Below are 23,164 nucleotides of genomic sequence, written 5' to 3' on the forward strand. Positions count from 1 at the left end.
GAAGTGATTGATTTTTTATTTCCGGAGCGTCTTTCATTAAAATATAGCAAAGATTTTGCGATCCAATCGGCGATTTTTAATGGCAAATGGGTGAGCATCTTGTCATGACAAGATCTTCCGTTCAGGCTCTTTAAACTAGTAAGTTCCGCCTGTCATGATTGCTAGAGATAGGTAGTCGTTTCATGAAAAACACTGGTATTCAGCTGTATCCTGTTAAATTGGAACCAAACATTAAATAGTTGGGAAAAGGCTGGACGTTTATATGGGGTGTAGAATAAAAGATCCAACTGAATTATCTAGTTCGTCCCATCAGTCAATTTCAATACCAAGATACCACTATAGTTAAGTTAGTTACGAAATCAAATATTTTTCCTTCTATCACTGAGTGAAATACCGCCAGACAGTACGACGCCCTTAATTAAATAAAAAACCAGATACGTATCTGCAAAAGTTCCGAGTAGATATCAACAATAACTACCTTGTACCCATTATGAGATAACAAGACGTAATAAGGACACAATTTCTTGACACCAAGCGTAATTTGCAAGCAGTATTTGAGATCGCAAGATACGTCCATATCGCTCGATCTATGTACACTTTGGTACTGAGAATTTCTGCGGTGAAAACTGGCAACACAAGCGCGGTGATTTATTTGTATGGCAATACTTGGTCCTCGTGGTACTTAATGTTGTTGTGATTATGTAATGCTTTATTGTTTATGTTTAATATGCAATTGTATAAAGGTTTATGACAATCTGTTGGCAGGAACACATTAATTTTGGTTGAATGTTCCTTGTTGCAATAGGTAGCTAAAGCAAAGGTTGCACATTCTTTTCTTAAAACCTAAGAAGATTGTATACACCCAGATTTTTATAAAAAACAGCACTGAAACTTAGGTACCAATACAAATGTTCCATGTCTTCCTCTTCTTACCCTGTTCCCAATTTATTTAGGGTCGGCACAATATGTTTTCCGATGAAAGGTACTCCTTTCCTTCAGCCAGTCAGTCCTTTCCTATTAATATTCAGATTCAGACCCTTTATATTATATTGAAGTCTGGTTTTCATCAGTTCTTGTGTTGTTCCAGATTCACAATGGAGTCGACGCCGTACGTGTCGGCCCACTGGCTGTCCGCATTCGTTCTTCTCTGCTCATTCTTCTCCACACACACACTTGACACTAAGGTAAGTTACCATTTCACATAGAGCGTTAGAGTTTTAAAGAAATATTCAGCGTGGGTATGGGTGTTATAAAAGTCCCCTGGTCTTATAAACGGTTAAAAAAAATATTACATAGTGATTTTACATTTGTTTAAAGACAAAAAATAAAATAAAAAATGGTTGGTGTAATTCAAAATTATTTACGTAAAGTGGAGTTTAGATAACACCCAATTTATTACAATACAAACAAGCTTTTATAATTACAATTTGAACACAAATTCACATACTTTTTAAATGCGTAATATCCTTAAATAGGTGCCTCTCACGACCCAATAAGCATGAACACAAACGTGTTGAAATATATTGACATAATCTCCGGTTTAACAGATATTAGACAATAAATAACAAACGTATAAAATATTATGAAAAGTCATAAACATCTAACGAAATCGACGCTTGACATTCTGAGTATTTAATCGTGATAAACAGTGTGTTCTGTACGAAATTTTGGCAAAAACCGGCTTTCTTTCTCTGTACCTCATTATACATGCAAATGTAATGTAAAATTATTAGTTGCCTGATGAGCCAAAACACGTCTCCATGCCAAATGCGAAATCGTTTTATAATAATTTCTGGTCAAGTTTCGTGTTGGGATCCTTAAAATTGTAATTAAAAATCACATTTTATTTGGTAACTCGCAACCTCTTAGTTACAGACCCCAACGCGTTTATTAAACATCTTATTTTATAAATATGATCTATAAGTATTTGCTAATTTTAACGAACACCTGTAATTTTTATATGTGTCGTAATATTCTGATTGGCTACCTGCAATGTCTACCACGTGCTGTGTTCTTTTTACCTTAATTATTATAGAGTTTATGAAAAGTCCATTGAAAAAGCGCGGGATAATTTGACAGCTGTCAAGGGTCGGCGGCCATATTGGCAAAAGTGTGCAAAACACGTGACTTATCGGCTGCCGTGCAGTTGTTGCCGTAATACGGATTTTTTTCGGAAGTTATACGGCATTCCAGTGGCTCGCACGTACATACATAATTCATGTAGTTACCGCATTACTTTCACTGTATCTGTGGTATTAAAACGTTAGTTTTGCGAGATCTTTTGCAAAACTACTAACATTTTCAAGAGAACCATAAATAGAGTATTTTATTTTATAATGAATGAGCGAATCGTTGATTTATTGTGAGTTTAAATAGCCACAAACCACAAAATTACGTTAATAGATGAGTTAGTTTTAAAATAGCAATACTTTCTGTTGGCCTTTTGACATTTGAGCGTCATCAACCTATCGTTAACTCAAACTGATGTTTATTACACACGTTTAGGCCCATTTCACCAATAGCTAAAACGTCCGTTTTTCTTAAACCAACTGTTAACTATTTATTTGCCTTTTGGGCACGATCGCCGCTGATAGATGCGGATGAGTTTTATGACGCAGTTTTAATTTTTCCCCTTTTTTATAATTTCTAAAAATATTTAGATTAGGTAGGATATGCAGATAAGTAGAATATGTGTGTATAAGTAAATAAATTGTTCACTTTGAAAATTGAACGTGAAAATTCCTTGTTAGGTAACAGTTTTGAGAAACTGACGTTTATGTTGTCGATGAACTTGGGCCTGAATTAGTGGAAAAAGTTTGACATGATGTTATTGTCATTTAAGGATGTTTGGACATTGTAACATTGATCGTTCGAACACCTTTATAACGACTGATTGACCATTTTTTTGCGATCAATCGGAGGTGATTTTACTGGTGAAAAAAATTGTGTTATTCACACCGTTTTTTTTCTATATTCAAAAAATAAATACGTAAATGAAGTTTGTTTAAACAATGAGATGAGGTGGATCTAGAATATCTTTTCAAATGTAAATAGAAGTTAAGTATGTGAAAACCAGACGCCTGCTTAATCCGTTTAAAAATAATTACAAACACCTTATAACTGTATGAACTAACACTTTTTCTCTTCACCAATAGCGTTAGTTTTTGCTCAGATCCGCATCAGTAGTCCTGAAGGCGATAACAGTTTCACATAATTGTAACACATTACATTATATAAAGTTAAGTAGATTCATTCATTATAAGCCACCATCAATGAACATAATACTGTTCTATTTCTGCTATCCGAGTCCTATGTCATTAAGAATCAGGGCAATATTTACCAACAACAACAATACTTTTATGTATAAAAAACACATATGAAGAGCAATTTATCTTTATTCTCTACAGAATCATGATCCCCCTTTTACTTCAGTTAACTACTACTATATTAACCTCATCGTTTACAAATCACGTCTCCACCAAACGTATTTACCCAGCCATTACCACGCCTCTATTATATCATATTACTTTATCTCGTAAACATTTGAGAAGTCGGCCAAAACCATACGAAGTCGCAAAGTCATAACAGTCGAACAACTGATAGTAAGCACCAGTCGGCATTTGGTGTCAAACCACGCCCCGTGATCGGTTTCATAAGCAACCGGTTCATATTAATGTGATGTGACAACATTTATTGTTGCTAGTGTGTTCACACCTTTATTTTGTTGAGTCAGAGTTCTTGTGATGGGTTTTGACAATAGATACTTTAGATCCGAAAACTTAAACGTTACTTTATTTAAAGTCTGACATAAAAGTCTTTCTTGAGCAGCAATTTATGCAAGTGTGGCAATGATAGAATGATGTTGATGTATTTTTCCGTAAGAGGGTGTTTGAAGTTCAATTTGCAGCTCAAAGATTGGAAGTTTAGAAGGAATCCAGAGATAAAATATATTTACTATTTATTTAAGCTAGAGGAAAGAGTTTTGCGTAATATCTTTGTAATAAGAGTGAATGTTTAACCATGGGATAGCTTATCGATAACATAGGTTTTACCTGACTCTAAAGATAGGCAGATTCCATATAACATACCCCTTTCATCGAATCCAAAAGGCGTGTATCCACAATACGGTAACAAGACAAAATACGATTTACATATTGATTTTGTCATCGATCAGGAAACAATTAAAGCTTCAGAACAAAGCCAAAAACTATGCAAATAATTTCCATTATAAAAACAACGATATATTAGTTTCTAGTCAAAGAGCACATTAAGACGAACAACTGACCAGCATTGTTTAGACAAGATGAGTTTAAATAAGAAGTCTATCTGTATGGAATAGTAATTGAGAGCTATATATTTCACTGACATTAGAATAGATTTATTTACATTGAATTTAACGTGGTTTGCATAGGAAAGTGATTCCGTGTAGATACTCCGCTTTTTGGCTCGAGATCAGGGAAATTCGACGAAACCAATAGCAAATATATCGACTTTACAGGGACGATCCTAAGCTCGTGTGACATTGAAGAATAGATTTATAAGTGACTTTCGACATACATAAGCACAATTAATATAAATGGATTTAGTTTATACGATAGCTATATTCTCCTTTTCATTAATTAATTTAATTTAATACAAGATAAGGATGCGTTTATAGAATCAATTTGAAAATAATACATTTATTTTGGGTTTATTAAAATGGCATGCCCCAAGGTACTATTCCGGGTGATACGTGATAATAAGTCAGTTCAGAATTTCCTAGTATTGGAATCCAGATTTTATTTTGTTAGTTATGGCGGAAATGCGACTTGTTACAGTTATTTATAGCCGTTAGCCATAAGACCAGTAAAGCGGCAATTTCTCATAAAATTTTCTTGTTCCTTTGAAATATCTCAACAATCGACAAGACCTATTCGATTTTATAATTGAATCGATTAGCGTTTTCCGTTTGCTAATTGGTGTAGGTTCGATTCCTGTTATTAGCAATGACGGAGTTGCATTGATCGGAAGTCCGTGGATATTAATTTTGTTGACTTTGCACCGCAATTTTCGTCCATATTACTAAACTACCTGTATTTATGACTCGATGTGGCAGTATGACATTTTGTATGGTAATTGATTTTTGAAGGTGAAAATGAATGTTGGGAAATCGATTTTATGTACCTGTCTGTGCAGGCCCTTTGTTTGGTAAGTGCTGACCAAGGTTATAGATGGGTCGATAGGTTTTTACCATTGAATACCTCCATTCATATTGTTGCATTTCATTCCATCGCTGACATTCTACAGCTGTCAAAGAAAATGCTGTCTGACAAGAAACTAGGTGCAACTGAAACCTCATTGCACAACGGCTTACTCATCAGAAACTGCCCTTCATGAAGGGTCACCTCTTTTTCGAAACCACAAGTTCATCTTGACATTTTCTTAATAATTGCAAGTATGCTTCGATTAATTTGAAAAAATCGTTACACTGTAGGTTTTAAATCAATCGTGATGTCGTATGGTGACCCAGATCTGTACAAGTTTTTTGTATGGTTTTGCGTAACTCTCTCATCGTTCATCGTGGCCTTATTCGGGTAAAAAGGCCATATGTGTGAACGTATTGGGTGCAGTAAGAATCTTATGTGTGGTTTGAGATATATCTGGATTTGGATGCTAGGAATTTGGTTTAGAGAGGATCATTGACTAATGATGAAGTTTTCTAATAAAAAGAGCTATTGTATAAGCTACTTTTAAGCAAGTATTGTTAAAAGGAAAAATGTACCTTCGTAGTTCGTGTAGGTTATAATTTCTGCTCTGCATAAAATTATTGTAATTAAATATGTAAATTGAATTAAAAAGTAACAACAAAAAAGCTCATACATCATTGCTGCGGTTACTCCTCTATAACTTATAAGTCCACTGCCATAATTCATTTAAATATTGACAGCCCAATGCCCGCAGAAAATATTGCAGGAGCTACTCCAAATCACCGTTGGAAATTGAACCTTATTACTTAGTATATAAGGTTGTGAATATACGGGTTTGCCACACACGAACCAAAGGGCCGGATCGTAAAGTTGAAGGACAATACTTTCCTTGACTTTTGTTTGTGTGAAGCCATTCTCATGAGACTTATTAAGGCTTTCAATAAGTTATTGCTTCAACACTGGCCTTATTGAATTTCCATTCATGCCGGGTATAAAACCAGTGCTCTATATGACGGGAATCATATAGAGCATTGGTTGGTGTAACGTATGTATACTAATATTATAAAGCTGAAGAGGAACAGGAACTGGTGGTCCAACTTCAAAAAAAAGAGATCTCTTGTCCGAATGCGCAAAGATGTTCCCAAGGTACACAGCTATACAGTAATAGAACTTTGAAGAATATCTAAACTTAGGTGTAGATGAATCTAATGAATTCCCTTTATGAAGTACGATACAACCTTTTATATGCGTAGACATCTTTACAAGAGAGTAATAAGATTTTTTGTACAGAATCGATGTAATTTATACAAAAAAGTTCCAAAGCAGTATTTCGTGATTAATCAGAGTGATCCATCTCACTACATAAGGATTTAAAACTTAAAAGAAACACTATTTACATTTTGTTCCAAAGATGAGTCAGAATTTATTTATATTTTTTTCTCGTTACCATAGCAACCAAAGTTACTATGCTAAAGATTATGTATGTACAAAAAATAATAACAAATGTAGTTGAATTATGAATTATTAATGAGGCTCTTACTATAATGGGAGTACTTCGAGATATGAATGGATTCGATGAGATTATAACTCTTAAATGATTTAATACTAAGTTAGAAGGAAGGTGGGCTCTTATGAATAAAATATGTGGTTTAATATGAATTTGAGACCGTTCAGTGACCTGAGAGAGTAATCGGAAACAGATGCCTGTAATAGAGATTCAAAAGTTACAGTTTAGTATCTCACTAAGACTTCGTGCACCCGGAAAAGATACCAACGCCAATAACCTACCTCGATAAGCAGACTATCTAAAACTAAAAGAGTTCTGCAAATCGCATTAGTGGTTCCTGATATTAGCGCGATCAAGCAAACAAACAAAGAAATATACGCTTGCAACGCTGTTCTGTTTTTTTATCACTTTAAGGGTCAATTCCCACTGAAAGAGCAGCGGCCGGCAGCGGCCGGCAGCGGCCGTAATTGCAAGGGATTGAGCGCGAGCGCGGCGGGCCGCGCGGCGCCGCGCGGCGCCGCGCTCTTACATTTTCCGTGCTCTTACGGCCGCTGCCGGCCGCTGCTCTTTCAGTGGGAATTGGCCCTAAATTAGCGAGTAAATACTCGCATTACACCAACAGAGAATACAGTATTCTTTCCATGATCCCTTTGTAATAAATCTTCAAAATGATCAGCATTAGCGGCCATTTTAAATTATAACAAAATCGTGGCGATAACAAACACTAGTACTTGGGATTTCAAATTTTGAAAGAGATTTCCTTATGCTTGATTAGCATATTTCAATTTATGGCTTCGGTAACATGAGGTCAATGTTTGTGTATTAACCACATTATCTGCCTACCTTTTTGATATACATATGTAGGTACTGGTTACTTTGTCAAACATTTACTGCCGTTCTCAATATTGTTTCTATCTGCTGATTTGATTATAGTTCGGCCATTCAGAGAATGCGTTCCTGACACGTCGCGATTGAACTGACGACGTAACTTTGCAATGGCGTTGCAGTTACGATAAAAATATTTTTGCTGGTTGTTTACCGTTTTAACAATTGAGGAGCATTAAAACAACATTATTATATCAATAATCAATGAATGTAGTTACGTCGTCAGTTCAATCGCGACGTGTCAGGAACGCATTCTCTGAATGGCCGAACTATACTATATAGAGACAGACATTTTGACATTTGCCCCATACAAGTAATGTCAAATTCCTATTATTTACAAGTAAACTCGAATCTTAAATTCGTTGTTAATTACGTTCCGAGTATAGGTGAAGTATATTAATTTACTTATTAATTCGTTCTTAACCAACATATAATTCGCCTTGCCCAAAAATGCCAACACACAAGTCAAGATCAAAATTTGCTCTACCAAAACTCTGTTTGTATGTAAGTAGGTATATTATGTCTACAAAAATTATGTTTATTATATGGTTTTCCCACTGTAACAACTTTATAGGCCGTTTACCCACTCACAAATCATGGTTAGATTATGCTCATTCACCATGCCGTTAATTTTGGCCAATAAAACATCAGTGCGTTGACATATGAACTCAATAATGACCTGATAAAAAGTTCTAATACTATCCAAAATAAATAATTTATTATTATTAAATAGTTCTAATGTGATTTAATTCTCACATAATCAGAAGAGACCGTTAAATTTTATTAATCATTAAATCATCGTTATTGGATAATCGATCGATGGCAACGGTTCGGCTTTGTAGTTTCAGATTACAATTTTGAATTGAGAAGTCGTTAATTTAAATATGGCGGCAGTATTATATGTAATTAATTACTCTGCTGGTATCTTATGAAATAGCATATATGACTTTTGAACTTATGTAGTTATCGAAATAACCCTTGTATGTAAACAAATCGGATTCGTTTCTCTGATGATTGCCCCTAAACGTTTCAAAAGTTGATGCTCATTTCGTCCTTCTTCGATCTCGAACCTTCTTTTAATAAAGTTCTGATATTCAATTAATTAACAAGATATTATCTTATAATCATTGCAAAACTAACTATACTGTTATGTATGAGTTTAAATCCCACCTCTTTCTTTATGGTCTTATGACGCATCCATAAACTTAATACCATAGATCATAGATTCCGCAACATGTCAAAGAGTTTCGGCCAGTATAACGACCTCTTTCAAGAGTTAGCTAACAGACCGTTATCTGTGGTTTAAAAAATCATCGATCACTTACCATTTGTTTGTTATTTCGAATGAAATTCTAATATAACGCAAGTGGGTCTCTTGTGTTAGTGTAGGCTGTTGACTTATGACTAATATTACCTACGTAGATGCAAACCTTACTGTTACGAGAGCCATCGAGTATGGCAAATCTCATTAGCCGGTATACTTTATGTTGCTATTTGTCAATGTTGGATTATGGGTCGTTTAATAAGGATTGATAGTCGTGGTTTTTGATTAATAGTATCAGAGGGACAAGTATCAGTTTTTTCTGTGGGTAAGTATGTGTCATCTTTAATAGTTTTTGCATGTCTTCTTTCTTTCTCCATGGTAACCATTTCGCACACCCGGATTGAAAGTACATATAACCTTTCTCTATAATACTAAAACGGACTAAATCGGTCCAGTAGTTCCTGAGTTTGGTTCTTCAAACAAACTCTTCAGCTTTTTAATATGAGTAGGTATAGATTCGATACTGAACACTTTAGGTACCTCTGACGTCGGCTTCCTAAGAAAGCCACATCCATATTTGTTTAATGCAAGATAAAGTTAGACCGGTTTCATGGATGGCAAATGTACCATAAATCACTTGTTAAAAAACCCATGGTTTCAATGACTCAGGAGATAATACTGAATCATCAAACAGAATTTAGTTAGATGACTTTGAGACAGGTAGGCAGACTTTATTGGACAAATTAACATATTAATGACCATTTTAGTTCTCAATTTCTCTTTACTTTGGCAGAAGTAGAGTCAGTTAAGCCACATTTCCTGAATTTCAGTCTTATGTTATCATTACTAACTGTTCTTAGCGGTTTCACCCCCTTCCCACAATTCGGTAAAAGGAACTTCATCGCGTTCAAACAAACTCTTCAGCTTGGGATGGATGGAGGGGAGGAAAAATTGGGGCGAGAGTTTTGACCTTATAAAAACCAAGGTTCGCAGGCTACAAAGAAATTACATTTAGAAAAGCCCTAAAAGACACCTACCTTATCAGGACCTTCAATTCAGGACCCCATTCTTAACATCGCGGAAAACACCAGAAAAATATCACTAACAACAAATAATTAAAAAAAGATGTCCAAATTGAAATAAATGTCCAAAAATATAAGATAATTAGGTAGAGTTTTTACGATGGCTGTCGTAAATTGGTCCCAGAAAGAGCTAACGACACTTCGGGCAATAAAGTTGAGAATCAATCAACTCCCGCGCATCGTAAAATTGCGTGTTTTAAGTAGCTTATTAAGGTGTTTGTGAGATTTTTGTTTTATTTATTTTTTACATTACTTCTTGTTAAAGAGTGATGACTTTTGGGTTTGATACCACAATTTTCTTTTTGTGAAAATATGTACAAAGTTATTTATAAGTTTTTACAAAAAAGAATGTTACAAAAAAGGTAATTACACTAACTTTTTTTAATGAGATATTGAACGCTTATGATCATTTTTTCCCTCTTTATACTCCTGGATTTAGCTGGTATAGAAAAACATTTGTTGCTTCAAGCTTCAATTCAACAACGTACATTTGAGCGGGAGTCCATGGTAGCATGATTTACACACAAGGATGGCTTTTTGCGATTTTTTGAAATGTTCGCCCAGAATTCGTTACTGTTTACTAGAGCAGAGCAGAGAGACCAGAAGAAACATTTGAGTGCGTCACAGTCTGCAACGGTAGAATCTTTCCTTGCCAAGCACTAGAGTACTAGATGATAAATATTGCACTGCAATCTACACTTACCTTTACTCGAAGCCGATCTCCTTATAAGCGTATTCACCCACCATGATCGATGTTCGTCATTGCACCTACATTAACTAAAACAAGTTAAAGTGTTACTGACCCGTTCCTATAGAAATTATCATCTAACAAATGAGTATATTTACCACAAACACACCAGGTGTTATTTCTCTTTCCTAGACTAATTAATATCACCTCCATTTTAAGTTAATTCTAGTTAATTATACGGATATTTCGAACCAGTTTAGCAGTTTTCTGAGAATCGGTTCAATCTTCTTTATGAGTTCGCGCAATTCTTTGAACTGATAGATGAAATTGATATGTTAATTTTCAAATTGATCGTCTGGCCATTACTTAGTAAGTATTTAACTGTTAGACTTTTGCATTCTGAGTCTGGGGCTGCGGGATTATTCGAAAGAGTTACCGTGGTCTTCGTAAGGGCTCCAAAAGGTACAGAGGTGAGTTTCAGTCAGTAAAAATCTGACACTCCGTACCATAGGTCATCTGATGTTTCCCACATAAGAAAACTTAATAATTTGTTAAATCTATCCAATAATTCTCGGGATTAGCGTGTTCAAAACAAACAAACTCCTCAGATTTGTAATATTAGTAGGTACAGATAATGTCTGCTAAGTATAAAATGTTAATTTATAAAACATAATGACTAATATTGACCGCAAAAGATCCGTTACCGAAGGAGTTTCGAAAATAATTGCTCAATAAAATGAGTTCCCAGAAATGGTCTGTTTTGACCAAAATGTGGACATAAATTTTGGATAAGGCGTACGTTTATCCGGGTGTAGAATTTACCTACTTGTAGGTATTTGTGTGATGTAACTTTTCGAAGATTTTGTGTATACATAATTGTTTAGTGGTCAAATGTCAAAATGCTTTACAGTTTCTTCATTCAAAAATCTATAGTAGGTATTAGAGGTTAATTAAAAAAAAAGTCGTGGTGGCCTAGTGGGTAAAGGACCAACCTCTCAAGTATGAGGGCGCGGGTTCGATCCCAGGTCAGGCAAGTACCAATGCAACTTTTCTAAGTTTGTATGTGCTTTCTAAGTATATCTTAGACACCATGGACTGTGTTTCGGATGGCACGTTAAACTGTAGGTCCCGGCTGTCATTGAACATCCTTGGCAGTCGTTACGGGTAGTCAGAAGCCAGTAAGTCTGACACCAGTCTAACCAAGGGGTATCGGGTTGCCCGGGTAACTGGGTTGAGGAGGTCAGATAGGCAGTCGCTTCTTGTAAAGCACTGGTACTCAGCTGAATCCGGTTAGACTGGAAGCCGACCCCAACATGATTGGGAAAAGGCTCGGAGGATGATGAGAGGTTAATTAAAGTATGTTACAAATATATTGGGTCGGCTTCCAGCCTAATCGGATACAGATGAGTACCAGTGCTTTACAAGGAGCAACTGCCCATCTGACTTTCTTAACTCACTTACCCAGGCGACCCTATACCCCTTGGTAAGACTGGTTGTCAGACTTTCTGACTTCTGACTACCAACCTACTGACTGCCAAAGATGTTTAAACGACCATTAATATCAAGTTATTTTCACAAATTCTATGTCGCAAAATAATAATCGCAAATATTTTTAATGATTTGCACAAAATAGTGTATCTAAAATGCAGCTAGCATGTGTTAGCGCTATCATAAAGTTTAAAGTTTCTGCGGTTTTTGAATATTCATAAGTTTCGCGCAAACATACGTGTGTTACGCCTCATTTTGATATTACATACTTTCAATTCAATCGATCTAGTCCGTTCAGTGATGTTATGTCTTCATATATTTTATCGTGTTTCTATCAAATAACCATAAATATACATTGACATAAATGCTGTATTCATGTCAATGTAAGTAGGTTATTTTATAAACCACGTGGAAGACTTTTATTTAAGTCTTGGATTTGAAAAAAATTATATCGTATCATCAAAGTTTGATTATTTTACAGCAGCACTGGCTGTTCCCCTAGGTCCCACTTATGTCCCGAGGGTACCTCTTCCCGTAATCGGATAGAAAATAGTTTGGGTTGTTTCTCGGGTTTGAGAGTTTCTGACTACCAATTTTGCTTCAGTATATAGGCTTAGCAGTTTTGGCTTGAAAGTCGGACAGACATTAATAATACCTCCTAAAATTGTTTATTGCTCTATTATTTCTACCACATTCCATACTTACAAACGCAAGTTCCTTTTAAAATATTCTCTAAACTAATTTACCCATGTCAAACGTAGTTATTAAGATGTGTGCCACGTCTAGTTCGTAATGAGGTTTTGTACAAATGGCGACGCGCAGGAATGTTCCTAGCCTTTGATACGCAAGGCTGTAGCCTGATAGGAATGTCTTTCGATCTATCGATATAATTATATAAATAAATTATGTGAAATTGCTTCAATATTGATTAATAGACTGTTTATAGGATTATTTTTGTCCATATTGCTACTGGATTATGATTCTCTTCGGGTAAAGTATGCAGTGTTTTGACTTCATCAGAATTTTGTAATGGCCCATCAGTTAATTTATGTGTTTTTGTATTCCCCTTATTTTTTCAGGTAACCTCGTACCTAAATAGCATAATGTTAGTAATTACATATTTTTGTTATTAGCTTATAATGTGTCCCAATACAAAATGTCATCAACGAGCTTACGTCATGATTGAAGTTTCCTTTAAGCCCTTTCAGCATTTCTGCAAAAAACACCCCTCTTTTCACCGGCCATAACTTCCCAATCAAATCTAATCACAATCGATCTTCAAATTCCAATAAGACATTCATTATGCAATCAGCTTCCACCTCGCATAACTTCCCCAAACAGCCTGTCAAATCATAACAAATGTTCACACCATTCAGTCTCTTATCAGACACCATCTAACTGTGATAACTAGCTGACAGGCACTGGTAACAAATGACTGGGCTTCGATAATGGCTACTAATCTGTCAAATAGACACAAGGGCGACTGTTCGAAAGACGAGGAAATGAAAAGACTCAAGTCAGGGTTCGAAATTGGATAAGAGTAACCGCGGCCCTGGTACATAAAAGGCCTACGACAGAACACGATGGTTTTTAGTCAGTAAGAGTCTGACACTCCCTCCCCGCTGCTAACCCACAGCGGGAGGGGTCATTTGATGATTTTTGACGTCGTTAAAAAAAAGGGTTCAAAATTAGATAGGACAATACTAGACTTACCTGTTGATGTGAATTGACTGGACTATGTAGTCTGAAATCACCAACCCGCATTAAGCAAGCGTGGTGATTAATGCTCAATCCTTCTCCGTGTTAGAGGAGGCCTGTGCCCAGCAGTGGGGATAAAAAAGGTGTAACAGTAACAGTGAATTGAACTCTATTGTCAAGAGTGTAAGGTTGGAAGTTGCTTGGAGTTTGAAGGGGGTATATTGTCAGGTGGGGTAAAAGCGAGTACCATAACTAGGATGATATATTCAACCATTGACAATATATGACTTTATAATAGTATGACTTTTAAATTACTATGTGTATTAAGTATTTACTAGGCTGAAGTTTTAAGTTACCTATATTGTTTAATTACAAATGGCTAGGCTTTGATTAAAGCCACTAATCTATCAGTTAGCCACAAGGGCGACTGTTCGAAAGACGAGGAAATGAAAAGACTCAGGTCAGGGTTCGAAATTATGCTCCTTTCTAGACTTTGCTGTTGAAGTGAATTGAACACTATTTTGAAGACTGTAAAGTTGGAATTTGATTGGGGTTCGAAGGTGGTGTATTTGGAGTAAGGCGCGGTTTGTGGTGTAAGATCTTTTATCAGTCGAGACATTTGTATTGGCATTATTGTTCTGTAGGTTGCTTTTATATGGTTATCTTAGAAAACGGTTAATAAACCAAGTAAAAGCGTAATATACCTTACTGTTTAAAGTGGTTTGGTTTAGAATACTTAATACTTCAGTCTAACCAAGGGATATTGGGTTGCCCGGGTAACTGGGTTGAGGAGGTCAGATAGGCAGTCGCTCCTTGTAAAGCAATGGTACTCATCTGAATCCGGTTAGACTGGAAGCCGACCCCAACCTAGTTGGGAAAAGGCTCGGAGGATGATGATGGTTTAGATACTTCTTGGTCCTCTAGCCAAGGTCAAATGTCAATCAAAAGGTAAACAAACTTTTCAGGACTTTAGCTAAATCCAGCTAATTAAACTTTAATTATAAACGGTTCGTTAATTGCACGTCGAATTTATCATGTTGATTACAATGACACAAAAAGGTTTGATCCGTCATTGAACACCTGTTTCGAGTGATTGATTCTAAATAATGAAGTGTTGGGATTTTTAGTACATACTTAGTAGTCTTAATTCCATAGTGGTAAAGCACCCGATCCTTTTGGAAATCAATGGGAAGGCTTATGTTCAGCAACAGTCTTTCTATGACAGAAATGATGACGATGATGATGAGTTTAAAATTCTCCGACATCGACGAGTGAATCAAACTCCTATGTATGCAGTAAATCCCTCACGACAAACCTCCAAATACCATCAACTATTTAGGTAGGTAACATGCAATATTAATTCACGAATACAAACCAGATAAACTGTTGCCAAGTGCACGTAAACTTAACAAGTAAAACAACAATTTCTCTACCTACAATTCCTTAGTAACGCATGACTAAGCACATACAATTCCATCGATATTTGGCCAACAGCCGACATTGCACTAATTTTTCGCAACGCCCTGCGTACCACGCAACTTTGACAGCTGAGAAACAAAATGGCGGATAGCACGAACGTTACCGAACGTGGTACCGGCTGGGAATAAGCGAATTTATTATGGTGTGGTCGTTGAACTTTATTGTTATGTTATTTTAGAGCTGAATTTGGGTAATGACTGAAAAGGCACGTGCTGATTTTTTTGTTGTCATATGGTAGACTATTTACTTATGTCATATTATTTCATGGTCATTCGGAAGGTACTGAAATTTGGAACTCTTTTTCATCATTTACACATAATATGTGGTAGGCCCGAGGAACTGTGTTGAAGAGGTTAGATGTCGTTCCATGTAAAACACAGGTAATGCACTATTAAGGCTGGAATGTTTCCAATTATGTTGAATACTAATTGTTATATTTTGTTGTTTCAGGTAAAATCTACCGACTGCATACACGAATACCCAGTAAGTTATATGTATAAGGATACATATAAGACCAACCTGTTTTGATCCTGTATTGGAAATCATATTATTATATTCCGTATTTTGGTTTGAGGCCCCAGAAACTCCTAAAGATGCTTTGCTTGCTTATTGTATTAAGTACCTATAGACAATCCGATGTAATTTATCGACTAATATATTTTAAGTAAAGGTACATAGACGTCTTAATTTATTATTAAAAAATAGTTTTTTTATGATTTTTCAATATGGCGGCAATCGCCATGACAGACAAACGTCAAAATTTCAAAGATACTTACCTAGAGGGTGACGTGAAGAAGTGCAAAAACATTAATAAATGATAGTTTTGAATGACAGACTGTGTCTGTAAATATGCTTTGTATAAAAGATTGATTGATTGTATTTTAAAATACAAACCTACCATTTATTTGAGGAATATCCAAAAGCACCTACCAATGAGGGTTTTCGATACTTTTTCTGCCGCCAGGCGGCGCTTCGTATGCGTCAGGTCCAAACAGCTGTCAAATAGTATGGAATTGTGGGGTCCGAACTTATTATTTATTGAAATTCTGTTATATTGGAAGTGTTATTGATTTTATTATGGACTACGGTCAGAATAAGGTTTCCGAACTAAAAATTGAGCTAAGAGAGAGGGTGCAAAAGTCACTGGTACTAAGGAAAAGCTTGTTGAAAAATTTGTTAACACAATATGATTTAGTTTTTTTTATTTACTCAACCTCAATAGTAAAACAATAATGCAGTGCTTTAATTATAAAATAAAAAAAACACTAAAATCGTTCACTATTCATAGTAAAGATAAGCACTTTGACAGTTACCTGGACCTGACGACTCGGTGCTGCCACCTCGTGGACGCCATTTTAGAAAACCCTCATTTATGCCGAATTGGACGTCACACATTCCTTCATATTGCCTTGCCTATGGTTACCATAGACAGTTACTTTTATACTTTGTATCAACCAACAGTAAAAAGTCTGTCTTATAAAAATGTACTTCTGAAATCACAAATTATTATCCTCTGAGCAAGCATGCTTATGATCAATGTTATCTATTGCTTATAAGCTGCTTCCTAGTTTTTGCATCTTATAGCTATAAAGTAATAGTTGATGATGGTCCATTCATAACTTGAGAGCAATGACCTTAACCATACATTAATACCTGTTTACTTAGGTACAACATCGATAATATTGAGGAAGAAGTATACTAGACGTATCTTCAATGAAAATTGATGCATTAACAATATGATGTGTCTTTATTTTTGCACTTTTACACCAAAATTATAGAACCGTTTTTAATGGAATTTAGAGTGCAGATAGAGTAGAGCTTGTAAAAGGACAGTTCAGACGATTGCGTTAAGTGGTTATCTCGGCACCGGGATAAACGGTTAAGCTAACTTAGAAGATGGCCAAGAAATTATTTCGTTTCAAACTACCCGGAACTCAACACCTATCTACCATCAAACCACCGTTATCAGATAAAAACAACCAACAACAAGTTACGTAATAAAATAAAAATGCACACACACGCTTTTGCAATTAAGATAGACACTTAAACCCCATAAAAAAACATCAAGCGAAAACCAACTCTATTGCCATACAAATAGGGTCGTTAAAAATTTGCAATGAATTATGTATACCTGCTCAAAATTACTTAATAGACACGTGACTCGGACTGCAATGACAGGCCATGTCTAATCCAGTCCAAGATCAAATTTCAAGGTTTTTTTAGGTTATAAAGATTTTTTTCGTAACCAATGTTGCTTGGTAAAGAAGTCATGGTGGCCTAGTGGGTAAAGAACCGACCATAAGTATGACGAGTCCAGGTCCTGCAAGTACCAATGCAACTCTTCTAAGTTTGTATGTGCTTTCTAAGTATATCTTGGACACCAATGACTCTGTTTCGCAGGGCACGTTAAACTGTAGGTCTCGGCTGTCATTGAACATCCTTGGCAGTCGTTATGGGTAGTCAGATGCCAGTAAGTCTGACACAGTCCAACGGGTATTTCGTTGCCCAGGTAGTTAACTGGGTTGAGGAGGTCAGATAGGCAGTCGCTCCTTGTAAAGCAGTGGTACTCAGCTGCATCTGGTTAGACTGGAAGCCGATCCCAGCATAGTTGGGAGAAGGCTCGGGAGATGATATGAATATTTTTTTTTCGTAACCAATGTTGGTGACATTGGTGCTGGCCTTACGTGATGTTGGCTTATTGGCAATGTTGGTGATTGGTCTAATTTCCGCTTTGAAATTGGCCCTATTAGTCGTTAATGTATGTCTTATGGTCTTATGGGTAGTGTTTGTGCCAATTATGGCTCATAAAAAAAATTGCGATATAACTTTAAGTTGTCACTTTAGCTTAGCGGAAAATATTAATTTCCTAAGCATTTTTTAGCTGTAAGAAATTACTTAATTCTTATTTACAAATTGTGTATAATATTTTTTTTTTCAATATATCACTAAATAAAGGCCAGCCTAGTATTTTATATGAATTCATCATCCAAATAGTTTATGTGTAAGACATATATTTGACTTCTAGATATTAAAAGTCAAACCCCTGTCGTTGAAAAACAAAAAATAAATAAACAGGTAATTGGCTTGTTTACATAAATAATATTAATTCCCCAATTAGTCATGACACTGTCAATTTATAATAGTTGATAACTTATTTTATCGTTAATCGTACCTAGTGTTTAATTTATTTTTTAAAGTGCTACCATGTCGATTTTATTTGGAAAATACAAACATTAGATGCAGATTTTTTTATTGATTTATAGCGGGTTTTAATAACCCTTTTATTCATAGATATGTTTACTAGAGAGAGAAAATTTACATTACTTGTCAAAAGTCTATCTCTAATAAGCAATAAATAGACAGATAGCTTATTGAAGTAAGATGATGTATTAGTCCCCAGCTACCGTACCTACTAGGAAGATTTCGAAGGTCTCATATGTCACATTCAACAAACATACAATCAATATTAATCGAGTATTTTAATCCCCTGTCAACATTATTCGATTGTATCGGTAATCGGAAATCGTATGTATCGATAATCGTGAATCGATTCTCGTGTCTGTTGTGATGGTCAACCGGTCAGGTCCGACTTCCGAATGCTTTGGTCATACTTTGTTTTACTATACATATGTATATACTCTTTTTAATTAATCGGATAAAAATATTATAAATTGCAAATTATAGGTAAACAAAACTCTTGACAGTTAGTAATTTATCGATTAAATTATTTTGAAATAGTTTTGTTTTAATTGTTAATGGTTTTTTGTACAAATAGTATTGTACAATTTATTCCGTCAATATTAAAAAGAAAATGAATTAAGTTAAAGCTAAAATGTCAAATGATGCACATTAGCATTTACTTAAATATGGTCATCAATCATTTGCAAAAGAAAATAGTCGATTATTAGTTGGCCAACTACCTACTGAAGTTTTTAGTCGATTGTCTGCTCTTTAGGCTATTTCGTGTGCATTTAGGAGGAGTTTTTAAGCCCATCAACACATTGTATTAGTCACCTATCGATAATCGACAAAAAGAAGAATCGATAATCTATTTTAATAATATTTTGGGTACACACTATTAGTCTTCTAAAATCGATTTTAAAGTACTTTCGGTAATGCAATATACGTACTAGCCGTTTCTCGCGGTTCCACGCGTGTATATGTAAACTACTACCACACATGAACTATTTCCTGCGATCGGGTAAGACGTGCCAAGTATTTGAGTTAGTTACGAGCTGGCATTAAGTTATTTTCACGTCCAACATGAATTTTCGCGTTCAATTTTCAAACTAAGTAGTTATTTTCAGACAAGCGAACATTAATATCATCGGTGAACTTGATCAAAAAATTACGTCCTTCACACATCCACAGTAAAATTTTCTCAAGGCCCAGCGGAAAATATTTCATTCATGAGTAGGATTTTCTCTCAAATCGTCGCGGGCGCAAGCCGGTAAGTGCACGCATCCTGTCCAACCTCTCAGACGACTTTCGACGCTTGCATTAAACACAGGACGTCAGAACGCGGTAATTGTGATAAAAACGTGATATGTAGCCGCTTATGGTGTAGGCCGCAATGGCTTTATCTGCATTTCTTTCTGTAGTGTGAATCGTTTGATTTTTTTGCTACTTAAAAAAATGCATTGAATTGGAGAATATTTTATCAATACTAATATAAAAAAGAGGAAACTTCTTTTTTGTTTGTATCCTAAAGGCCCAGAAACTACTGAGCCACTTTGAAAAAATATTCACTTTTGGAAAGCTTTTGGAAAACATTCCCGAGTAACATAGGCTATATTGTATCCGGGTGACGGCAGTAGTTCACACGGGACGTGGGTGAATTTGCGGGAAAACGGCTAGTTAATAAAGATGGTATGGATTCATATTTTTATGGAATAACTATATTTTTAAGTGTTGGTCATTTATTTGCTTTAGGAAATGACGTACTGACTTTGCATCCCATAAGTGTTTTACAAACAAACACAAAATAAACAGACAAACATAACCAGGACTTGTTGACCTGTCCTTTTTCAATATTTAAAGTTAATATGAGTCATTTGAAAGAGATTGAAAGGTCTTGTTATAACGGACAATGTTAAGTAGGTACTATGTACTATTGGTATAATGTAGGTACCTTTCTGATGTATATATAGTAATGGCGTTTTTAGTATGTATAAATTATGTTATAAATTGATAAAAATATACTGATGTTATATTTCAAGGAAAGAACAATGTCAGGTTTCGGCCCACCCAATCAACTTTTAAAACTAAATTCTCACGGACACAAAGTTCTTTACTACAAAAATTTTAATATAAAATACTAACTTCTTATAAAACCTTTAATTGTTATCTAGAACTTTTCAAAAAAAAATATCATTTTAATAAGTAATTATTTTGTTTATCGAGTTCAGGTTTTTCGTTTTAATAATTTGGAATAATTTGGTTTTGAGAAGTTCAATGTAAAAGTGGAAAACATAGAAAAGCTTCTGACATTAAACTACACAAAAAACTGTAAGAATTTTCACTGTACATGAAATATTTTTATTGAGCCTAAGTTACTATGGACGTCTGACATTGTTCTTTTTAACTATGTTTACTACCTCTCCCTAAACTTAAGATCGATCAACTATAAAACCAGGCTCTGAAGAAATTTTTACGCGATTTTCATTGTAACATAGAGAAATTCAGAGATGACCTAAACGAAAACGAGACGGTTTGCCTTTTAATATGTATTATTTGGTCAACTTTGTTAATATACATACCTTTCCACGGTTTGTGAAAACGTACCCAGGTAGGCCAAAGACCCTTGAAGGTAAAATTCGTGACTGATATTAAAAATAAATAAAAAGAGATATCGATTTTTTTCCAGTTCACTCCACTTAGGTGTATTTTACAGGTAGGCTGTATGTGTCATTCGAATATGAAACGATTTTCTTTTGCATATGTTCTTAGATTCAGACAAAAAATATAATGTACGTCCAAAAATACATAATATATAACCTTAAGATAAGTAGCCGACCTCACAAAAGGTACTGATAATTACATTTTTACACACCACATGTGCCACTCTAAATCATATTAAAAGCATAGACAAACAACAGTCATAGTACGACCTTCGTGGTGATTAGCAACTTCGCGGTAAAAATGCATTTAAAATAAACCATAGACATCAATGACCTGGGCGTCAAAGGTTTTTTGTTCTGCTGAAAAAAAGGATACTTTTATACAAACTGTATATTCCTAACAATTGTTTTGTGGATTTGAAGAGATTGACATCCGCTCGCAGTCCGAAAGTTGGTGAATAATTACACCCATGTATCGGAGAGTACGTTGGTTTCGGTCCTACGCCTGATCTCTCTCCGGTCGTGTCGGATTGCCGTCCCAGCGGGTTATGAGAGTGAAGGAATAGTGAGTGCACCTGTGTCTGCGCAAATGTGCCTGCACTAATATGTCCTCCCCTTAGCAATAATAGCCGCCGTGGCTGAAAATCGGCCTATTTTACTCTAGCAATGGAAAATACATGAAAAATAAAATTATGATATATAAAGTTTAAGCTGAAACAGGCAATTGAATTTAAAAAGTAAATGGGTACTAACAGTTGTTTTAGCAACATTACTTTGGTCTTAAAATGTTTGCATAACAGAGCGGAACGGCTAGTATTTGTTTTTATTTTCTGAAAAAGAAACTAAATTACTTAGCGATGTACTGATTAAAAGATTACCGCCTTTCTTTTTACTTACTTCCCATTTTCGAAGTCGGTTTATGTCATCAGTTTTGCCTTATGTGCCTCAATTACTATTTGTGCTACATAATTTTGCAGTTCTGAAGTTAGCCATTAGGTACTTTTTGCGCATTCCTTCGTACCGACATTGTCTAGAAGCTTTGCTGGTTCAAAGATGGCTTCGATTGACGTCATAAGTTCAAAAACGCGCAAAAGACCAAACTTTTAAGTGTTTTAGATCTTAGGGAACCGGATTTAATGCTCCCAAGTTTACAATGTAAGCCCAAAAACATTAATTGAAAGTTATGCGCGTCCCTGACCAATCTTGCGACCTTCTAATCTTTACTTATATAAAAAAGAAGAAAGATTTAATTGTTTGTTTGTTTGACATGAATAGGCTCCAAAACTTCTTGACCGATTTGGAAAATCCTTTCACTGTTGGGAAGCTATATTATCCCCTGGTGAACATAAGCTATATTTTAACTAGGCATGAGCATTGAGCAGTAGTTCGGCTGGTCTATACCTATAGCACTAAAAACTATGTTTCTTTGAACACGGTCAGCTCAAAAACTCTTAGACCGAATTGAAAAAATCTTTCAGTATTAGTAGTCCGTGCGTATGTACTTTCTAAGTATATCTTAGACACCAATGACTGTGTTTCGGATGGCACGTTAAACTGTAGGTCCCGGCTGTCATTGAACATCCTTGGCAGTCGTTACGGGTAGTCAGAAGCCAGTAAGTCTGACACCAGTCTAACCAAGGGGTATCGGGTTGCCCGGGTAACTGGGTTGAGGAGGTCAGATAGGCAGTCGCTTCTTGTAAAGCACTGGTACTCAGCTGAATCCGGTTAGACTGGAAGCCGACCCCAACATAGTAGGGAAAAGGCTCGGAGGATGATTAGTAGTCCGTGCAGATGGACATGGGTGAAACCACTGGCAGAAGCTTGTTCAGAGATACAATAATATTTTGACAGATCTTTATCAAAAGGCCCTTGAGTCAAACACCTATAATAATATAATAATTTATGTCAAATTTTACCTCTTTGATTAACTCTTGATTGTCTTTTACGATAGTATAAAACATTTAATTATAAATTAATGATAAAAAACCAGGTCATATTAATGTAAATACATCGTTTTTATTGCTCATAAACTGATTTTTATAATTAT

General features: G+C 35.4%; 1 protein-coding gene across 6 annotated transcripts in view; it reads left to right on the forward strand.

Annotated features, from left to right (window-relative positions):
• Positions 1–23,164, forward strand: part of LOC124641358 (A disintegrin and metalloproteinase with thrombospondin motifs 16) — a 167,120-nt gene that overhangs the window by 71,089 nt on the left and 72,867 nt on the right. For all 6 annotated transcript variants that reach the window (XM_047179423.1, XM_047179424.1, XM_047179420.1 and 3 more), the window contains exon 2: positions 1,088–1,184. In XM_047179423.1, coding sequence (XP_047035379.1) covers positions 1,095–1,184 — 90 coding nt within the window. In that variant the 5' untranslated portion in view covers positions 1,088–1,094. The remainder of the gene's footprint in view (positions 1–1,087; positions 1,185–23,164) is intronic.

Source organism: Helicoverpa zea, chromosome 22 (genome assembly GCF_022581195.2).
Source record: "Helicoverpa zea isolate HzStark_Cry1AcR chromosome 22, ilHelZeax1.1, whole genome shotgun sequence".
Lineage (NCBI taxonomy): Eukaryota > Metazoa > Arthropoda > Insecta > Lepidoptera > Noctuidae > Helicoverpa > Helicoverpa zea.